At 35.2% G+C, this 17,379-nt stretch overlaps 1 protein-coding gene across 17 annotated transcripts in view; it reads right to left on the minus strand.

The window, feature by feature from the left end:
• Positions 1-17,379, minus strand: part of CTNND2 (catenin delta 2) — a 471,659-nt gene that overhangs the window by 29,590 nt on the left and 424,690 nt on the right. For 13 of the 17 annotated variants that reach the window (XR_015743082.1, XM_087930702.1, XM_087930699.1 and 10 more), the window contains 3 exons: positions 9,381-9,591; positions 8,125-8,209; positions 3,845-3,970 (listed from right to left, as the gene is read on the minus strand). Coding sequence is in view for 16 of the 17 variants with exons in the window: in XM_087930702.1 (XP_087786828.1) it covers positions 3,845-3,970; positions 8,125-8,209; positions 9,381-9,591 (422 nt within the window). In the remaining variant the exon portion in view is untranslated. The remainder of the gene's footprint in view (positions 1-3,844; positions 3,971-8,124; positions 8,210-9,380; positions 9,592-17,379) is intronic. The other 4 variants (XM_026701042.2, XM_087930700.1, XM_087930701.1 and 1 more) reach the window with 1 other exon arrangement.

The raw sequence follows: 17,379 nt of genomic DNA on the forward strand, positions 1-17,379 counted from the left end.
GAATAATCCCTATTATTTAATAACCAAAACATAATCTGGCATGTATTAAATTATGAACATTTTATTTATTGTACTTTGCCATGTGAAGAACATGGAAAAAATCTTGTGGATGATCTTTTGGTGGTAGGTAAAACATTATAAGTTTTTGATAATATACTGCAGAACATTTTTGTATCATGTTATGTTTTAGTAACTGGTGCTAACAGTTTTGACATCACAAATCACTTGTCTGGTGACATGGGAATGCTAGTTCCAAGCTTCCTCTCTACAACCAGATAAGAAGGAAAGAAAAAATCTCAATCAAACTCCTAAGACTTTTACTTAAAAATTGGTACCCCGTCTTCAATCAAATACTATCAACATGAATTAAAATAATAAAGTCTATCAACACACATTATTAACAAAATCATATAAAACAACAACAAACATCAATTACAAAATAAAGATACATTTTCAACTGATTCTTTTTCTCAAAAAGCCGTTTTTTTTTAAAATAAGATATTTAGCTAGATGCCTGAGATGCATTTGACTGAGGCTGCAAATATGCCATTCTGACTGGATTCTAGCAATCTGTTGCAAATGAACAAAGTAGATATAGTTCCCACCTTTTCTGAATGCCAAGGATGCAAATCTCAAGATAAGGGAGATACCAATTTGGAATTTTGCTGCTGTGCAATACCATTCCAAAACAGTCCAAATGTAATAGTGCATGTCAGGTGATTTTTATGCTTCACTTTATGAAGCGGTCTTTGTCTTCCCATATCATTTCTCACTCTCTTTGGGCTATTGTTACACTCTTGGCTGAGTCCTCTTCAGTCTGATTTCACTAATAGAAATAGTCCAAGTAGCAAGTACATAAGTCACGATGAAGTTGAGGTTTCTGAGAAGGCTTTGTGACAGGGGTCAGATCCAGGGCTTATTCCCGGTCTGAATGGTATTTGAATAAATCTTTAAATAGGTGCACACAATAATGAACTGGTCTAATCTGCAGCTCAGGGCTACTCTGTCTGTTACAGACTTTTCTATGCACCAGGTTCTTTATTTAGCCAACTGGTTTTCTAGCTCTCAGTGATATTTCCATCGACTGACTAGATGGGCTTTCATCTCATAGGCAAGTCAACTGGCAGGAGCAATGGGATCTGATGCTCCCCCTCAATGACTGCTTGGGATTCAGCTTTCTCTGGGTTCTTCATTCTGGTCTTCCTCATTTGGGGAAGATTCCTCAGGGGCATGATAATTGCTGTCTTTTGGAACCTGATAATCTATTTTATATTATCAGTATATTTTCATCAGGATTTAGAATCAGAAATCATTACTTTTATTTCTTGTAAAGGGAAAGGGGAATAATACAAAGCATATATAGTTATACATATGCACCGGAATGTCATTAAGATGAGCCAGGTTTATATTTTCAGTTTTTTCCTCTGTTTAGCAAGGGGGTTATTAAATATATTTCAATGTAACATTTAAGCCTCCTATTATATTTTTTATATTATATATTAACCTTAATTTAGATTTTATATTATTTTTCTCCTTTACAGCATTGAAAAGGATGATTCCTGATTTTCAGCAACCGTTTTAAGAACTTTGGGGCCATCAAAACAAAAATGCGGCAACTAATATCTACCACTACTTTTAATTTTCAAGAAATTGAACCACAAATTCAACTGGGAAAAAGGTGACATTTTAAACCAAGCCAAATACACCAGTATCAGGAAATATCTAGAAGCCTGGCATTCTGACCAACTAGCCATCATAGTGAAATAAGCTCATTTATATACCGTTCAAATGATACAACCAAAAGTGAAAGAAGGAAACAAGCATTTCATAGCACATTAAACTACAAAGTTGAGGGCCATCACTATAAAAACTCCATAGCTATTTATGATTACTTTTGCTGATGGTAGCGCCTCCCCCAGAGTGAGGAATTGATTTTCCTGAAAACTCTGGAAAATCTATGTAGTTGATGTGCTGGAATCTGTACAAGCTGTTTGTGATAATGAAAAAGCTTTCCCAGGCACATATTGTACTTTTGTTAGATCAGAATCTTGATACAATAATCTCCATATTTTAAAACAACTTAAATGGTGTAAGTTGATCTACTTGTTTAGCTTTCATTCATTAAGAATAACTATGCATACAGCATATCTATTCCCTTCCTCCTCCATCTGCAATTAATCTGCAATTAAGGTTTCTTTTTTAACCTGCCAATGGATAGGAATTTAATATTTATATCTTACTATATAACTATGAAACTGCATAGAAAGAACATTTTGCTGGTGCTAGAAGAAAGAGCAGCTGATATCTGTTTAAAGAAGGCCCCTGGCTAGTTTAAAAATGCTGGCAGGCAATTGCTAGGAAGAGGTTTAGTACCAAATTCTTTCTTAAAGGCACACGAGGTCAAAGGTACCTGTAAGTAGGTAGCAAGTTACATAGCTTTCACAAACCTGGAATGGGTCTACTAGCAACTGTACCATGCCAGTTGTAAACTGGTATGTTTGATCAAATCAATCTATCAATTTGTCTGTCTGTTTGTCTGCTTGCCTACCTGCCGTTTGATTTCTGTGGGCAATGTGACATCTAGAAGAACAGTTATAAAAGATGGCAACAAACATTAAACATGTACATAGAGGAAACTTTTGGGGATATTTAGATTAAATAAAGGAAGTTTTCAATTTACAATACTTTGTTTAGTGACCATTCAAAGTTACCGTACTGAAAAAAGTGATTTATAACCGTTTTTCACACTTAGGAATGTTGCAGTGTCTCCATGGTCACGTGATCACAATTTGATGCTTGGCAACTGGTTCTTATTTATGACAGCTGCAGTATCCTGGGGTCAGGATCCCCTTTTGCGACCTTCTGATGAGCAAAGTCAATGGGGAAGAGGGATTCACTTAACATCCGTGTTACTAACTTAACGACTGCAATGTTTCACTCAACAACGGTGGCAAAAAGGGTCGTAAAAGGGGGCAAAACTTAACAACTTAAATTTTGGGCTTAATTGTGGTCGTAAGTCGAGAACTACCTGTATTGTAAGAAATAAAATTAATAATATTTCTGTAGTACATTTCAGACAACTTAAAGTGCTATGTTCATATTATTTTCTTAATATAATTCTGTGTAAAAAAATATCAGAATAGCATATAGCCAGAAGGTGAAACAAAAAGGCAGTAACCAATACAACATTCAAACCAGGATGCTAAGTACTACAGTGCAATAGTAATATTTTTTAGCAGAATTGTAATTTGGTTTTATTTTTCATATGACCCTAAATGCTTCAAAAGAGAAAAGTCAAATAAATTCATACCCTTTATCAAATAAAAAAATTAAGAAAAATAAAGAATATCGTTATATTTTGATCCCACCCCCCGCACCCCACCCCGGCTAAAAAACAGTCTAGTATTGAGCTGATTATAGAAATATATCAGTTCTATCATATAATAGAGAAGGATTACATAGAAAAAGGGACTGACCAACTAAGCATATTAGTCTTTTGCATTGTTTTACATTATCATGTTAACTTCACTTCCACAATCACTAAGGAAAATAATTCACTGCTTATACAAGTGACTTAATTGATGCTGCAAGAGACATTAACATGTATTCTACACATTGCTTTCTGTAATTGTAGTTTGATTTATATCAATGTTTAAGTAACTCTTTAGTGATCTTGCAGTGCTAATCTAGGAATGCATTCAGTTCCATTTATTGTTTTAAATGTGCCAATATTCAATGTGACACATTTAAGTAAGGCATGTTGGTGGCAAATAAATTTTAGAATAAATAAGAATTAAAGAAAAAAAATCACAAATCAAGACTCATCAGCTGACAGCCAGAATACCTGGGTCTGGGAATAGATTCTGTTTTCTTGGTTCTGGGAGAGGGAATGCTGAGCGTGCCATGACTCAGAATGATGGGTAGGTGAAAATCCTCTGTCCTCAGCCACTCTGAAGTCTGGGGCCACCCGCTGCCATAAATCAATCAGTCAGTCAATCATTTATTCCAGTGAGATTTCTTTTTTTCAAACAGAAATATAGAAATATGGGAACTAGGCTATATTTTTATACAACTATAACCATTTACATTATAATCAGAAATAGATTACATTGATAACTACTGATTCAGACCTATTCCAAAGCAGAGAAAATGCAGTGCAAACTGTTCCCAACAAAAGACTCTATTCAAAGCAAAACAAAAACCTTAAAATTAATAATTGCACATTATTCTCTTTCTACAAGTGGATGGTGATGATTTAGTGGTTACCCTTATGCCACAGAATTACATCTATCCCCCCCCCCCCAATGATTTCTTTAGTAGGCATGATTCTTGCACTGGGCAATTGCTTCTTTCATTTTTGTCAGGAGAAGCAGGTGAAATAATGATCGTTGGGAATGAATGTTTGGAGTCAGTGATGGACTAAATCAGGGAAGGTAACTTTGAGGGGAGGTAACTTGTGGTCTTCACATTTTGGCAGCAAATTACATTACTCTGACAAGGAAAGTATCTGATGATAATAATAATTTCTTTAATTTATACGCTGACAATTCCCAGTAACTCTGGGTGGTTGATAATTGGTGATAGAAATCTTGTCTTTTCATGTATCATGGCTAGGGTGACACAAAGCAAACTGTTAAGTTTGATCCTTGCTATCACCAGTTGCCAGGGTACTGTTTGTGACCCCCAACTTTCTTTCTTCTTCTTCTTCTGAGCAGATGGACTTAGTTCCACTTAGTGAAGAGGTGACCCAGCAATATTTTCAATTTCTGAAGTCTATGTAGGGCCCAAAGGTTTTCTAAATTATAGCAAAGGCTGGCACTTTGCTTTACATTACAATTACTCTTCATTTAAAAGATTTTACTAAAAGGATCTAAAATTGAGATGAGGTATCCTTAGCTGCTTTACCTGTCCCAAATGGTGAGCAAGCTTATGTTCAGTCCAAATACAAGGAAGATGACATTTCTGAGCAATCAGATTGACCTTCATATTATGGATACACTAAACTAGACAAGGTTGCATTTGTTCTAAAGCAGGAGTGTCAAAGCGGCGGCCCATGGGCCAGATGCGTCACGCACAGGCCACGCCCACCCCAGCTCTGCAAAGGGAAAAACGTCGTGATACGTCATGTGACAGGCAACATGACTGAGCGAGTTTGACACCTATGTTCTAAAGGATCACTTTCACAGTCTGAGGTTGATTCTAAACCCATCACTTCATCTTGGTCCCAATATCGTATCCTAGCTAGTGCTTCTAAAGAATGTGGATTTAATCATTGTTATATAAGGCTTTTATAACATCCAGGCTGGCTTATCGTAAACCATAGTCTATATTCAAATTCATTCAAAAATTACACTGAAGCCTGCACATAATTCAAAATGAGACGGCACACTTTTTAAGTTGAAATATGTATATTGAAAAGAAGGGAATGGGGAAAGTAAAGAAAATGAAAGGACAATGGTGTACAGAAGTAGCAATCAAAGGAACCAAAGATCCCTAGCACCATTAAAATAATATGAATGTTCCTGTTGAACTATATCAAATGTTAAGTGAATGTTGAAATGAGAAATGTTCAATGCAAAGGCTTTAAAAACTTTTTGCTACTAAAATATTGCTAACTTAGTCAAAGATGACAATAATTAATGATATGTCAGTCATGAATAAATGATATCCAGTCAACCCTACAATTGAAATTATTTCTACTGTTCTCAGCACAGAAGCTGAGGAAGCAGTCTGTCTCAATCAACTGGTATTTGTCTTCTTCACAACTGAACATGCCAGTCACAACTTTTGCACATTTTCCTTCTTCAGTCTCATTTATAGGAAGATCATTGGAGAATAGAGTAACTTCTTTGTTTATTACTTTAAGGATCAAGAAACAAAAGGATCAAATAATGAAAGCAAATCCCACTGAGTTATCTGTTCATATAGATGATGCAGTGTGTGTGTAAGAGAGAGAAAGAGAAGTTTTGAGGAGATAGTTCAAGACATAAAAAGCCCTTTATTTAAATTTACGTAGCAAGTCAACAACAATATTCTCCCATATTCTGCTTTAAACAGCAGCCAGTCAGATGACCATGAATGGCGCATAGATAGGCCATGATGGTAACAGCCTTCCACACTTTTTTACTCCCAGCATTTCATAATTAGAACTGTGTTATTTCTAAACTTGAAACTTCAGTATATCTATCAAATCTATCAATCAAGTTAAATCCTTTTTGGAGCCATCTACTTTTGATGTATTGAATTCAAAACATTATATATTGCTACAATTTTACATTTTGCCTAAATATATTTACCCATTTTTGTTTTCTATTCTTGTTATATAAAGGAAAACCAATCAAATTACTCATTTCTTCACCATATTATCGACAATCTTATAATTCTTCATCAAAAAGACAAACCTTTGGGTTCTTTTTTATACACTGTCAACTGATCTTTTTTTAAAAAAGGGGGGGGCAATATTCTACAGGTTGCATTGCATCAATTGCTGTAACATGTACACTGTTGTGATATATGCCATCTTACTTAAAATCTATAAGCACCTAATACTGAATCTTCCTTTATGGCATAAAGGTGTCTTTCTATTGTCAGCAAAGGGACATCACTTGATCCATCCCAGTGAGTTAGGTCCTCTAAGATTTTACATTTAGATATTACAAGTAAACGATATCTTATGAATGAACATATGAAGTTAGCAGTTTGCACTTATTTTCACTGAATCTCAGCTGGCATTTTGCTATTCAAAATAATTTACATATTCTTTTTGCACACAAAGCTTCTTTGGCTGATGTACATGCTTAAAAAAGGAAACAGAATCTTTATTTGCTATTTCTCCCTCCACTCTCCAATGTGGCTCTCCCATCTGTAATATTTAGGATCTGCATCTTTTTTTCTTATGAAAACATGCCCCGATATAGTTAAAATGAAGCAAGCTTATTCTTTAATGCTGATGTGTATATGAGACAAATGAGACATTGATTAATTAATTAATATAACTATTTTTGTTAAAGATTTTAGGAAATCCCCAGTTTGTATCTTTGAAACAGTGTATATTTGCAGAATAGTCCAATTATTCTGGCTGTAATTGAACTTTCAAAAATATCATAATGGAATACAAGAATGAAATCATTGCTACCTTCAAGCACGAGATCAATCTTTCAGTAATTTTTTTATCTATTGGCAACAACATTACACAACTGCTATTAAAGAAGAAAAAAATGATTTTAAATGTTATACAATACTGTAGAATTTTTAGAGATGGGCAAACTTGTCTTACTCACATTGGAGATACTCTAGAATAACTTACGTTAACAAAAACTATCAAAAACAAGAAATTATATTTCTCTTTTAGCCAACCTGAAGCTCTAAAAAGCAATCTACTAGCAAAGCAATAGAGATGATTCTTCATTGCTTTCCTTACAGCTTCCCATAGTAAAATAGATGGGATGGGAAATAGAAGGGAAAAAAATACCAATGATTCAGATTTTTAAAACAGAGCCCAAACTTAGATCAAACAATAGAGAGTAAATTCTGTGGGTCATTCAATTCTATGAAGTACCTTACAAGGATGACTTTGGTTCTATTGGCACTGTGTAGAAAATTTATTGCCATCCATATAAGTTATATTTTAGAAAGCAAAGATCCCAATTAGAATGCCATTTAAGATATGTTTAAGATTATTTCTGAGAGCTTTAATAGCACCCACATCTCTGGTCAGTTTGTTGGTTATATCAACTTTTGTAAGATATGCTTTGTACTACTATGCACAACGAGAACTCATTTTTCTTTGTTTCTTTTTTTAAGAAGATAATGATCCTAACCATACCATATATTTAAACTTAACTTTCATTTTTTTATAATTTATCTTTGAATTTCATAAGGACAAGGCTTCAGGTTTTACAAAAGAACACATTTTTAAATCAAACTACCACATCTGCCTACTAAATCTGAGCTGGTACCTTCCTGTATCCACATAAGGTAGACTGAAATTAGGAGGAAAGACTGGAAGAGGCAGTAACATTATCAGGGCATTTTAAATGTTAGATTCATTACTAATTTTCATTCTAAAGTTCTGTCCAAGAAATGGTAACTTACTAATAGGTAACATAACAAAATAAGTCTTACCTTTTTGTATAGACTTCTCAGATCTCTGTATTGCCACATGCTATTTAAGACCTGAGATGCTGCCTTCACTACTTTTGGTGAGTGCCTATTAGGGAATTAAAAAAAAAGACACATATAAGGAACTGAAAAGCACTCATTGGTTCAATCAATATTATATGACAGTGTTTCTCAACTCAGCAACATTTAAGATGTGTGGATTTCAACTCCCAGAATTCTCCAGCCAGCTGCAGCAGCATGGTTGGCTGGGGAATTCTGGGAATTGAAGACCATACATCTTAAAGTTGTTGAGGTAAAGATATCCTGTTATATGCTTTGGAAAATAGAACAGAACTTCTTTTGAAAATCATATTTATTAAAGATTAAGAAAGGACGAGCTTGTTAGCCCTAAGCCTAATCATAATGTTATTAGCCCTAACCCTAATCATAATGTGGTCTGTTTTTCAATTAGTGTGATACTTGAACTTGAGAAATACTATATTGTCATTTTATAAATACTCATTTGTTTTACCTGTGCCTTATACTTGTGTCAGAATCCATCATCTTAATGCACTTTTGTTTATTCCTGGTTTGCATTTATGGTCTGCCCTAAATTTGTACTTGGATAAGAAAGAGGCAAAACAAGCCACGAATGAACTAGCAACCTGATTCATTTGCAACAGAGTCTGATGTTCAACCAACTATGGTTGATTTGAACAGTGCTTTGCTTTTCCTCTGGGTAGAATGTGACCCCAAAGTTCTTGGGATTTATTTTGATTTTTTGAGCATCCTACCTGGCTTATTTTTATTCTTTGATGATCCTACCTGGCAGTAATAATAAGTTTAGTTATAACTGTGACATTTCAGAATTATGTAAATATTATTTACTCTGGGTATTTGCTTCTAACCTTGATGTATTCCACTCTTTTTTGACCATCACAGGCAGCAGCCCAAATATATTGGGAATGGATTACTTTTTAAACATTTTCTTGAACAAATCTGTTATTTTGAATAGCAGCTGCAATTATCAGTTTCTGGGTTGCTGTCCAGAATAGATAATAATTAATCTGCAGGTTTCTTTTGATAAATCAATATAATGCCACAGATCCAAATTAAGACTACAAGCACCACACACTTTGATGTGAGATTGCTTATTATCTTCTACCCATCTGCCATTATCTGTGAAGTTTTTTAACACACAGTATAAACGATTTCCAGGAAATCATTAGTGTCAACTATAAATTACAGCTAACAGGCAGAAGATGATTGGCAAAACATACTTGTCTCCTTTACTTTTGGAAATGCCAACAAGTTTCTCAATTCCTCCTGCATCTCGTAAGGCCTTGGCATTTTCCATATTTTTTGTGATGACTTCATGCAAGGTGCAGCAAATGGCAGTTACGGTATCATCAGACATGGTCTTGCTTGCTGAATTGTTACTGTTGTTACCTCCTGGAAGCCGGTGAACCAGGTCCCGCATGGCATACTTGCCTTTTGGAAAGGGGGAAAAATGATAGAAGCAGTCATATAAGTAAAAAACAAAAGAACAGAAAAGCACAGGAAAAAATATCACATGATCCAATGATTTCTGAGTGTTTCATTTTGCAGGTTAGCATGTGGTTGTTTTTTTATTTTAGCAAACTCTTCCATGTAATTAGTAGTATAATAAGTAAAAGAGAACCATTATATTTTAATTTTTGCTCACTAACTCTACATGTCCTTATTTCTTTCCTGGACATATTATATATCCCTGATGGAGAACAGGGAGGAGAACCATTTATATTGAAAACAATGTCAGGTGAACACTCAGTGCTTGAGTTGTGCAGCAAAATAATACTACTTAAAAAGTAACTAAAACTTTGCTTCTGATTGGTACTAAAGTGTGAATAGGTGTTTGATCTAGAAATAATTAATCTCTCCATGACCACATGTGTCAAAGCAACTTCAAAAAAAAGGTCTATCTCTCAAAATATTTCCCCACCTCTGTAAATAGAGAATCTTTAGTGAAAACATTTCTACCCTGGTTTTCTTTCCCAATAGGCGCACAAATCTAACCCTGCAAAAAAACTATAATCTGACATGAATGTTACTAAACACATATGATTTATGGAGGCCTAATTAATGATAAACTGTTTTTACAGATTTGTTAGTGAAATTACTTGTAAATAACATTACATGAGACAATGATTATATGCTGGCAGCTATCAAACATCGGCATATATTCTCTGTCTCAAATAAATGATCCAGAAATCATTATATTGTGAAACTTTCTGCTTGGAATTTGGCTGGTTAATTAATACTAATAAACTGTAGTTGATTTATTAGCTATGTATTAGCATCAAAACATCAGTAATGATATGCTCTGTCATAATAGTGCAATAAGTATATAGTTTAGCAATCTGTATATAGATATAATAGATACAGATATATGTATAGCCACTGGTATTGTTAGTTAATTCAAGATTTAAAAGGTCAAAAGTCAGCAAATATTTAATGTGTTAACTTATGTACGGAAAAGCCCCCACACTAATTGATACACATACATATTGCTTGTTACATCTCCCCCCCCACCCCCACCCCATAGCTCAAATTATTGCGTTTGTGTTTTCATTTTGGAAGGTATGAAAAAATAGACAAAGATAAAGCATGAGACATGTCATCTCTTCCCAATAGAGAACAACTATGCTATTAGCAACAGTGATCCACAAATTCTGGGCAATTTCATTGAGGAAAACATTCTTTAATAGATAAGCCTCCTTCCTATGAAATGCACATGCACATTTGTGTACACTTTACTCAATATTAATAAACTCAAACATCAAGCAATATAGCCATATCTTACTGCAAATGTGCTAATACCAAAAGGATTCCCCACAGAAATAAAATGAACTTTACTTTTGTCTAATATTATTTTCGATATAGTGGAATAAGTAACAGTTTTTCAAGAAATCACAATATTTAGCAGACAACTACAGCCATAAATCTTATATTGAACATACTGGTACTTTGAAAACATAAGTTCCTTGTACAAAATAACTAATAGAGTAACTGGCTAGCATTATCCCTATAACTTAGATTATATAGATGAACATTTAATTATCAATAAAAGGACTTTTACTTGTCTCTTCAGACCAAAAAGGGTCCTCTGCAGAAACTTTGAAAGGTCAATAGATTTCTTTGTTTTGGCATGAAGACAAGATTTCTTTTAAAAAATGGAGGGAAGAGGTATATCCAGATTTGGTAACGGTTTTTAGCTTTGAGCTTTTTGATCAAAAGTTGGAGTTGGCTTTTTAATAGTGTATGCATCCATGTGTATATACACATAAACGCACATGCATACATATATGGGGAAATATATGGTACGTGTGAACACTACTGTCTTGAGAAGCATATAATAAGACAATGGCCACAGAGACGACTTTACATATTTAAAAAGGCAAAGAATCCCTATGAATTTAGAAGTCTCTCTATTAGCTTAGTAATGATAATCGCAGGTAAACTTGCCATTATATTAGTGGCATAATTCTGTCCTATACACCATTACAATACTGTCTTTTATTTATTTATTTGTTTGTTTGTTTGTTTGTCAAATATGTACAAGGTAGCAGGTGTAGGTATAAACACAGACATAAACAAAGGAAGTAAGTACAGATAAATGGGGATAGTAGGACAGGAACGGTAGGCATGCTGGTGCGCTTATACATGCCCCCTTTACAGAACTCTCAGGAATGTGGTGAGGTTCACGGTAGACAGTTTGAGATTGAAGCTGTGAGGGTTTGAGGTTGTAACAACAGAGTCAGGTAGAACATTCCAGACATTGACCATTCTGTTGCTGAATTCATATTTTCTACAACCGAGTTTGAAGCGGTTTACCTTGAGTTTGTATTGTTTGTTTGCCCGTGTATTATTGTGGTTGAAGCTGAAGTAGTCATTGACAGGTAAAACATTGTAGCAGACTATTTTATGTACTATGCTTAGATTGGACCACAGGCGGTACACTTCCAGATTGTCCAAGCCCAGAATTTCAAGCCTGGTGGCATAAGGGATTCTATTGTGAGTAGAGGAGTGAATAACTCTTCTTGTGAAATACCTCTGGACCCGCTCAATTGTGTTAATGTCCGATATGCAGTAGAGTGGATTCCAGGTCTGGCAAAGGTTTTGTATGCCCTAGTTAGCAATATAATGTTACCGGAGAAGAAGCTTCACAAGATTATGTTAACAACTCTTAATGCCTTTTTGGCAATGCTGTTACAGTGAATTTGGGGGCTTAAATCAGTTGAGATGAGTACTCCTAGGTCATATTTCCTTGTGTTTTTTGAATGCTTTCTTTCTTGATAATTAGTTCAGTTGTGTTTCAAATAGACCTACCCTTTTATTTTTAGTAATCAGCAAAAAACAAAAAAACCAAACCCAATTAATCTGAAGATAGTTAATTACATCTGAAATATCAATGTAACAGCCGATTATTTTAATGCACTATAATTTTCAGCCAGTTTCTTTCCTATTCTGTTTTGGCTGATAAAGCGTCCACAGAAAATACAAAGCTCAAAAGGGTATTATTATCTCCCCTGACATTTAACATTTTTCTTTAAAGATATTATCTATATTATGGTAACAAATTGAGGCTGTGATTAAAGATCATAGCTCCACAATGGCTCTTTGCAGAAATCTATGAAAAGATATCTCAGATCTTTGCGCTCTGGAAGGAAATGGAAGAAAAGGTAATCGAAAATGATTATGCTCAATATCACAATCAGGATCTTGAGTCACTAAGTACATAGTTGTCACTGAAAGTTGGGTATGAATCAGGACAGAGGATATTCCTGCTTTGCACCTGAAGCAGAATGCTGTAGCACAGTAGAACTGTGTAAGGAGCTCTTAAGCTACATGTGGAAGCCCAAAGGAGGCCAAGGTATAAGATGCTGAATGCTAATTGGATTTTGCTGGGTCTGATTCCAAATGTACCAGAAGAGAGTTCATGAAGAGGTCTATGGCACAAGCAGGCAAATCCTTAAAAGCATTTCCCCTATGGCAACAGTCGAAAAATAAAAAATAAAAAAGACAGCAATTGTGAAAGGGAACTTTAGATGGTAATAAAGCATAAGTAGGGACAGAAAAAAATTGCATCAAAAATATAAGAATTATATTTATTAAAAAAGTTCTGTGCAGGCTGCTCCTTGCCTGAAAACAAAATATTTCCTTAACAATTTATTAGGATAGGAAAGTTTGAGTTATCAACCTTCCTGTTAGGAGGAACTGGAAACCGTAACAGCCTTGAGAGTATCAGTCTGATCAATATGATACATGCTTCAGAGAGACAAGAAAATAACTCCTGTGCAAGAGAAAGAGGCTGAAGAGCAGAGCCTTCTGCTTAAGTTGTCAATACATCAGCTGCTTTGATGGCCAGTAAGTTTATAAGGTGCAAACGGCTGGTAGTGCTCAGATATTGACTCTTTTAAGAAGTGTGTGCAAAGAAAGACTGGAGTGACATTTCAAAGACTTGAAATGTCAGCAGCCTAGACTTGGGTAAACAGCTTTCCAACTAAAGATAGCAGAGAGTTGTATACATCTTGGGACTTGACACCCTCCCCACCCAGTTTAGTCATAATGCAGAATTTAATGCAGTCCATTTCAATCAGACCATAACTTGTGCAATATAAGAGACACTTATATTTCTGTAATACAGTCCTTAGCACATTGCGCTAATGAAGTTCCTCCTTAATTAGATGTGAAAATTTACTAAAAACTCCAACTTCACATTGGTTCTGCAATGGATTGTGATCAGTGGCAATTAGTCATGTAGGCAAGTTTTAGCAGACAAGTCCTTCCAGAAAGGTTTAATTGAAACAGCCTAAGGAACAGCTAGTTCACTTAACAAAAACAGTACCATTTTTTCTGAAGCAAGTAAGGCCACTTCAAACAGTTACCTTATTCACATTACTAGTTTCCAGAGAAGTGGTACTGCAGTGGATTGGGGAGTGATTTCATGGTGGAGCCTGGACTGAAATGGTCGTGGTGTCTTTTCCCCTAGCCTCCTTACTCACTTTCTGGCTGTACACAGTGTATCTGAGAAAGCACATTCTTTCCTCTCTCATTTTTTGTCTTCTGCCTCATTCCAAAATTTTGCACAAAGTTGAATTGCAGATGACTACTGCATTTGGGAGATACTAGAAAAGGTAAAAAAAAAACCCCGACAACCCTGAGTCTAAAATTTGGAAGGTTTTGGAGTTTGAAAAACAACAACAACCCAACATTATTTAATATTTTACACAAGGTTCATGATTCTCATGTTACTTTCTTCTGTAGTAAAGGATGGAATGGAAAACAACACATATTTTTTGAAATGGACAGGATTTTAAATCTATGCTTAAGGATGCCAAAGCTGAGCTGCAAAAATCCAGATGGCCACTAGATGGAGATAAAGATGGAGGATGGACTCCAGCACAAGCCCAAAAGCTCGGAAGACTAAAACTCTGGTCCTGGTGACTGGCCCAGACTGGATCCTGCAACATTATTGTGGACACTTGTATTCGCCTTCATGAAAGCTATCTGTATCTTTTATGGTTCTCTAATTACTGTATGGATTTCTAAAATTGATATTTCATATGAATTGCTTCCACATCAGTCCCATTTGGTCCTTTCCCATGATTTACTCAAGGCCCAACAGAAAAATTAATACTGATATCTGAACTAGCTGCCTTCGATTTACTATTCCTTTTCATTCAATTAGAAATCCCAACTCTTGGATGCAAGTGTCCTGGGTCCCTCAAGCTAGAATAAAAGAAATTTAAAACATCTAGCAGGTGTAGTCCTAAAAGAAAGTCCAAGCTGAAAGAAAACAGAATCAAATAGAACAGAGTTAAGTTCCAGGAATTCTTTTAATTATTTATTAATTTATTTAATAGTTGTTAAAAAAAGTAACCAGTTATTCAGCAAATTGCAAAACAAGCCCTACAAATAATGTTCAAAAGTCTGTGGAGATTCCCAGTCATCCATAGTTGTCTCAATGGTGCTTTTTCAAATGGTAACTGGACTATTGCCCCCCTCCCCGCAAAGAAGAAGAAAATGTTTTGTTTCTTATCCAAGAAGTTGAGATTCAACTGCCAAGTACCTATCCTTCCATCAGGTAATGACAGTTGAGACAGGTGAGAAGTGAAAACATTTTGTTCTTCTTCAAGGAAAAAAACAGTCCAGCTGCCTTTTGAAAAAGCACCTTTGAGACGATGTTCAAAAGTGCTTGCATTTTGTTTTTCTTCCCGCCTTTACATCACAGATGTCTGGCATTTTCTTCTGGAAGAACTGGGCAGTCTAACATCTGCCTTGTTTTCAAACAGCCACCTTTGCTATCTTATCCATTTCCTATGGCTAGGTCAGAATTGAGTCAGTTTGGTGGTAGTAAATCTCCTCAAGAAAACTATGTGGACTTCTCCAGGTAGTCTCCAAGAATTGGACAAGATTGAACAGAAGGAAAAAAAAAGGTGAGAACTGTCACACTACAGTTGCTATTGATCCCTTTTGATTTCTAGCTACATCCCCCCCTCCCCCCAATTAATCTTGTGTGGGCTGAATGCTTCTTGGTACATCAAGGCATTCCTATGTTTTTTATGGTGGACATCATAATGCTTCCATAGGCTAGATGAACAGGACTCTATTCAAAGTCTGAGTCACAAGTATCAGAAGAGGTGGGCCTGATGATACTCCAAACTGTGGCTAGGATCAAGATTCAATGTCTCCTTGATTATCTTATCTTAGTCCTCTTTGTCCAGCATCATGGCAGCAGTTCTAATGATGTGGAGAAGATAATCAGCTTTCAAATGAAACCCTGGATTTCCACATTGTGTATTAAAATAACTGGATCTGATACCATAGCCCCATTGCACATATTTATTTTTATTCCTTTTGATACATGCTCCAACAGTTGATATTGCAATGTAGAAATATTGGTATTGTTATAGGAAAGATGTAAGCCTCCTGCCATTAAGAAATATACCTTTGAAGACATACAAATTCCTCACTTGCAGAAAAGTAATAGATCACTCTAAAGTATTTTAAATTGATCAAAATGGTAACAAATACAATGGTACCTTGGTACTCAACTGCTTTGAAACTCATTGAATTTGGTATTGTGCCTTCTGGGTCCAATTAATGTTGAGTACCAAGGTACCACTATACCACTATAAAAGCAAATCTCTGTCCAGTAATGTTTTTTAAGGAAGTAATATCTTTTGGGGAAGAAAAAGGTCTATATACACTGTAGATAAAGATGGGGTACATTGACCACACATTTCTTAATTAGCTTCAATGAAAATTCTATGTGCATAATTAATCTTTTTGATGGAAAGGCAATTGTGCACAGAAATGATGTCATTGTTATATTTTTCTTCACTGCTTTACATAGCTTAACAGTAAAACCATTTAGGGTTTGATTCAATCCATTATGGCTTATGCAGGGAATTATCTTCACAGGATTTAATTAAATTGTATTTTCTTTATCTCAGTAATGTCCAAGGGCATCCCAAGGTTCATCATCATCATTATAAACTTTTATTCATTAAACATGAAACTCAGTTAACTATATCATTGACTGGCTCTAATGGTTGATACGGGTTGCTGCCAGCATCTTAGGTATCAACCAAGTATCTTCTTAAAAATGTATGTAATTCTGCTGGTGCTACAGCAGGAAGCTGCAACTTCTTGATGTATTTTGCAAAATTCTTGGACATGGTACCAAGTGCCCCAATGACAATGGGTATCACTGTTTATTTTAATTATTTATAACTTCTCCTTCTCCTTCTCCTCCTCCTCCTCCTCCTCCTCTTTTTTATTGGCTGCCCATCTTACCACTATAACTGAGGTTCGGTGGCATGTGCAGCTTTAGGGTTTATATACCCTCTGTGCTAAAGATGACAGGAGATCTCTACACATCTCAATAAATATTAGTTTCCAGGAAGCTACAGATTAAAAATGTACCTTTAAATAAAAATTGATTAAAAAATTATTAAAGTTAGATTTTAGGTGGAACAGCAAGGAAATAGCAAAGGCAAATTATACATAATAAGTACAGTATTTGTTTCCTAATTTCAGGCTGCTTCTGATTCTTGGTACAGCCAATTAAGAAGGTTTTCATCAAAACCCTTTTGCAAATTTAAGCATACAATAACTTGTGGCATGTTATAATTTATGCATGGTGGGTGCATCTTTGAATGGCTATTTGGGCCTGCTTCCAGTTTTAGTGTTCACTATTTCTTGAGAGAGGCCTAATATATGGGTTAGAGATAA

This window comes from Pseudonaja textilis, chromosome 3 (assembly GCF_049901715.1).
Source record: "Pseudonaja textilis isolate UNSWEBS1 chromosome 3, rPseTex1.2, whole genome shotgun sequence".
NCBI classification, from domain to species: Eukaryota; Metazoa; Chordata; class Lepidosauria; order Squamata; family Elapidae; genus Pseudonaja; species Pseudonaja textilis.